The sequence below is a fragment of the Anarrhichthys ocellatus genome, unplaced genomic scaffold (assembly GCF_004355925.1).
Source record: "Anarrhichthys ocellatus isolate YVR2014 unplaced genomic scaffold, GSC_Weel_1.0 scaffold2, whole genome shotgun sequence".
In the NCBI taxonomy this organism is placed as follows: Eukaryota; Metazoa; Chordata; class Actinopteri; order Perciformes; family Anarhichadidae; genus Anarrhichthys; species Anarrhichthys ocellatus.
The window spans coordinates 14,873,098-14,877,453 of NW_022280032.1; the positions used below are offsets into that span (position 1 = coordinate 14,873,098).

Here is a 4,356-nt window from a genome sequence, read left to right on the forward strand (position 1 = left end):
CTCTCTCTCTCTCTCTCTCTCTCTCTCTCTCTCTCTCTCTCTCTCTTTCACACACAAAAACACACACCACAACCACCACCACCACCCTTCACTTCTGGCAGAGGGAAGATAGGACCACAGGAGAACTGTTACACACCTTTACTACCAGCTACTCACCCAGCCATCGACAGACACTTTGCCCAGGATGTGGACGCTTGTCTTGGGGGTCACCTTTGGATTATTGGCCTCCTCCTGGTCGGAACAACTTCAAGGTGAGGGGACTGTGCCTTCGCCAAGGGGATGGCTCTTTGTTTAGGGACATATTTATTTATATATATTTTCTTTTGACCTTATTTTGTCTAAATTGTGCCTGGCTGACTGGCTGGCAACAGTCCTTTGTCTTCAGATTGTTAGGACCAGACTGTGTTTTTTCCCTTCTTGAGCCTTGTTGAGAATGATGAGTGAACATTCATGTAAAGAGAAGACAGTGAAAGAAAGAGGCTGTGCTCTGCTGCTGCTTATAGAACGGTTGAGTGGATGCCGGCAAGAGAGCGTGCGCTACACCAGCGCAGACATGCTTACGTCTGGCAGTCTGAGACTCCTGACAGACACAAAGGAGACAGGCGCTCTTGCTCACTCTCTGTCTCACACACATTCACAGGCTGGGAAGTGAACCTTATTCATCAGGGTTTTGGAAGATCAGTGTACCTTTCACAAGCAGTCTTTTTCAAGTAGAAGCAGAAATGCCTTTTTCCTTCTCTGATGTGCTGATACAGCTGGAGTCTGTGCTGCCACGCTTAATGCTTTATTCTCTGACACAAAGGGTGTTCAGTAATCGCTCGAGCTTTTCCCCTCTAAGTCTGCCTCGTTTCTCTTTGTCTCTCACTCATGTGCTCTCTGTGTAAGGTTTTCATTGGATTTGTTGCTCGGAGCAATATATCTCTGGAGGCGAAATTGGTAGTGAATCTAACAGGTCTGGGTTCGTCTGGCTTGTTCCCTGAGGAAGTGGTGGTGGAGTTGTTCACAAAGAGTCCCTGTGGCACTGCGCCAAAGAACAATCAGCATCAAGCTATAAATTTGACCAGCATTTAAAGGCAAATAAGAGACTGCCTAAACAGCTAGTATGTGTACTGTATGTGGGAAGAGGAAAGGGGATGGGGCCACTTCCAGCCCCCCTCCTTCCAGAGGAGTTGTGAGCTTTTGTGTGTGTACTTGTGTATGTATCTCTATGTTTGAGTGTTGAGAGTAATTGGTGTCTGGCTAGAGGGGTCCTGTGGCAGTTAGATCCCATCCTGGTCCAGACGTTGTCTTTGAACCGTAAACCTGTAGCTTTTGCTTGAACCACATCATTAAAAGAGCAGGACTCATGTACTGTAGGCCTACTTATGGCCGGCCAGATACCCAAGATGAGATTTGTGGAGAGTTATTTACGATACTGCCTATATGCTCACCAGTAGCATCTATGAGCATTAAGATTCGATGAAAATTGTGTGGACATTTTTTTTATTTGACTCTGAAACTGTTTTTCCCAATAAATTTAATTCATCCCTTAAAATTCATAACTGTATGACCTCTGCAAGGAGTGTAATAACAACACAATTTAGGATGGTTCAAATGTATTACTGACTCCAATAAGACAGTTGATCAAGACACTATTATCTCACTGGGAAAAAAAGGCCAAAACAAACAATAAATACAAGTTATTTTTGCTTGTAATAAAAAAAGAAATTTGCCGATGGAACAAGTACAAATTATCTTTGCAAGATTTCTTGAAGTAAGATACAATATTTAAGCCTTTCAAGATAAAGTGTTCTTTAAATTACCAAAAGTCATTTGGAGCTAAATTTCACTAATACTATGAAGTGCTGATCAGTAATACCCACAATAAGTATTTCTTCACTTAACAAGATATTCGATATGCATTGCCTAAAAAGTAATCCATACATCTCACTGAAATGTTACTTGTTAGGTGATAGTGTCTCATATTAAGTATTTTGAGATATGATATCCCATTACACAAATATATGTGTATATGGGATATATATATATATATATATGTGCTGCGATGAACATGATAATTGTCAATTTCTTGGCTCAAACACCAAGACATTCAATAGCGATGATCTGATGATCAGAATGACAACATATATAAGCTTTCAACACAACCAAAACTCTCTGTAACTTTATCTGATGAGTGAGCTTAGTGCTCTCGTATCGTTTGAGTTGATAGTAGTTCTAAGTCATGCTTCCTCTATGCACTCAATTAGTCTCCCTCTCTTCCTTTCTCACACAAACACACACACACACAAACTCGTTGCCATGCATTAAGGCCAACCTGACCGCTGGACTTCCTGCAAATGCGGCCGTATTTGCCTCCTTGGAGTAACAACCCTTCCTGCATGTACCCGTGTCATGTTTCAAGGTGAGGGGTGGTCAGGGGGCCTGTGGACTGGGACTGGGCCCTGACAAAGAGGGCTTGTGCCTGTACAGGTCTGAGCACCATCTCCTGCCACCTGAGACTCTCAGGCACGTGTTTTCCTTCTCTACCAATGTACCGTCCTCTGCAAATAAACCACCCTGAAGCAGAATGGCCCTGCACCAATATCTTATATAACTCCTCTCCTCTTTTCATTTTAATTTCTTTACCCAGTGCCTTTGACACTGATTGAACTGGTCTTAAATGTTGCGGGGGTCCTCATATTCCAGGTTTCTTCCATCTCTTTGAGTGCTGTTAAACCTTCTGATTACTTTTTAAAACCTTTTTGTGAGTTTCATGCTCATATCCATACTTCCCCTGTAAGCTCTCCTCATATAGCCCACACTAAAGTCTTTGTGTCCATAGGAAAACTGCTCAAAAGAGCAGGGATTTTCAAACTCACTGTATCATCAGGCAGGGTAGCAGATTATACTGATTTGATTTTAAGTACAAAAAGCATGTTGACACATAATAATGTTAACAAAAGCAGACAATGAAATACTTCTGCAATGTCAGGAATGTTTTGAAATGTGTCATTTCCTATAAATGCTTCTTTATCTTCAATGTTGGAGGTCTAACTTCTTATCACAGATCATCTATATGGATTCATTGAAACCTTTCTTTTTAATTTAGGGGAGACCTATGCTACTAAGAAGCAAAAGAAAATAAGTGAACCTGCCTTCTCTATTTCATAGGAAGCTGCTTTCAAAAGTGTATATAACAGATGGAGGTGGAGGGAGGCAGAATGTGAGAAAGGATATGGCACCTTTGAAAGAAAATCATATAGTGAGAGTCCTTCTTGTCACCTTCAGGAAATGGTCATTTATTGGGACGTGTGTGTGTGTGTGCGCGCGTGTGTCCATGTGTGTCCGCGTGTCTGCACGTCCACAAACATTTTTGCACCATGTCTCATGTTTCACCTGTCCCGTTGACCCGTTGGACTTTAGTTGTGACCAGTGGAGGGAAAAACATACCTGCTGACACAGCAACTTCATTCAAGTGTGATAATGCAGGACACTGGAACATTGTGGGGGTGATGGTACCTCTCTGAACTAGCTGATGAACTATGGCTAAAAGGATGTTACAGTAGTAGTGGGACGTAGGCTTTACAGTACACTGTTTGTTCTAGCACGGGATTCGTGTACAGTGTTATGAGAAACTTCAGTGAGAACATTTTCAGTAAGGTGTATCTGAGAAAGACAAGAAAAATGCAGATAAGGGGATAGCCGCTGTTTGCTATGTATTAATCTTGACATCAAGAAACTGAGCATACAGGCTCTCTTGCTGTGCTACATGCTGTGTCAGGGCTCTACAAAGGAAATGATCAGTCAACGTTCAAGTGTGTGTGTGCGCGCATCTGTGTTCTGCCTTTTGTGTTTGAGCATCTGCATGCAGGGGGTAATTTGTACTTTATTGCTGGCATGGAAAAGACAAACAGAGAGAAAGTGAAGCGAGAGTGGAGAGTCAGGCTTGTCTATTACTTCTCGAGCAGCTGGAGGTTTTGGCAAGACGTTGTGTTAAAGCTCTCTTTCTCTCAGGTTCTGTACACTCAGATTTGCAGTATCCTTGGTTTCAACTCTATTAGGTGACAATGGAGCCTTTAGAAGAGTCGGTGCCTTGGCATAGCTGGCTTCTCATAAAGACACCCATGACTGTTCCCTCTGCATACTAATGTTTGTGCCTGAGATTCATGTCAGCACCCCTTTTCAGCTCACTGATGGTAAGCTGTGCTCCCTTTGATCCCCCTGGGCAGGTTTGCAAGGCCAGGACTGTTGTCTTGTTTTTCGTCCCTTTTCTTGCAGGGACACTGTGCCATGTGGCAGCATGTGTTGAGGTACTTGTTGGGTGTGTAGGTGTGTGTGTGTGTGCGTGTGGGCGTTTGTGTGTGTGTGTGTGTGTGT

General features: G+C 42.9%; 1 protein-coding gene across 1 annotated transcript in view; it reads left to right on the forward strand.

Annotated features, from left to right (window-relative positions):
• The first annotated feature begins 28 nt into the window (after positions 1-28).
• Positions 29-4,356, forward strand: part of cd44b (CD44 molecule (IN blood group) b) — a 13,434-nt gene continuing 9,106 nt past the window's right edge. Inside the window, exon 1 of the mRNA XM_031858062.1 lies at positions 29-251. Within this exon, the coding sequence (XP_031713922.1) occupies positions 185-251 (67 nt within the window). The 5' untranslated portion in view covers positions 29-184. The remainder of the gene's footprint in view (positions 252-4,356) is intronic.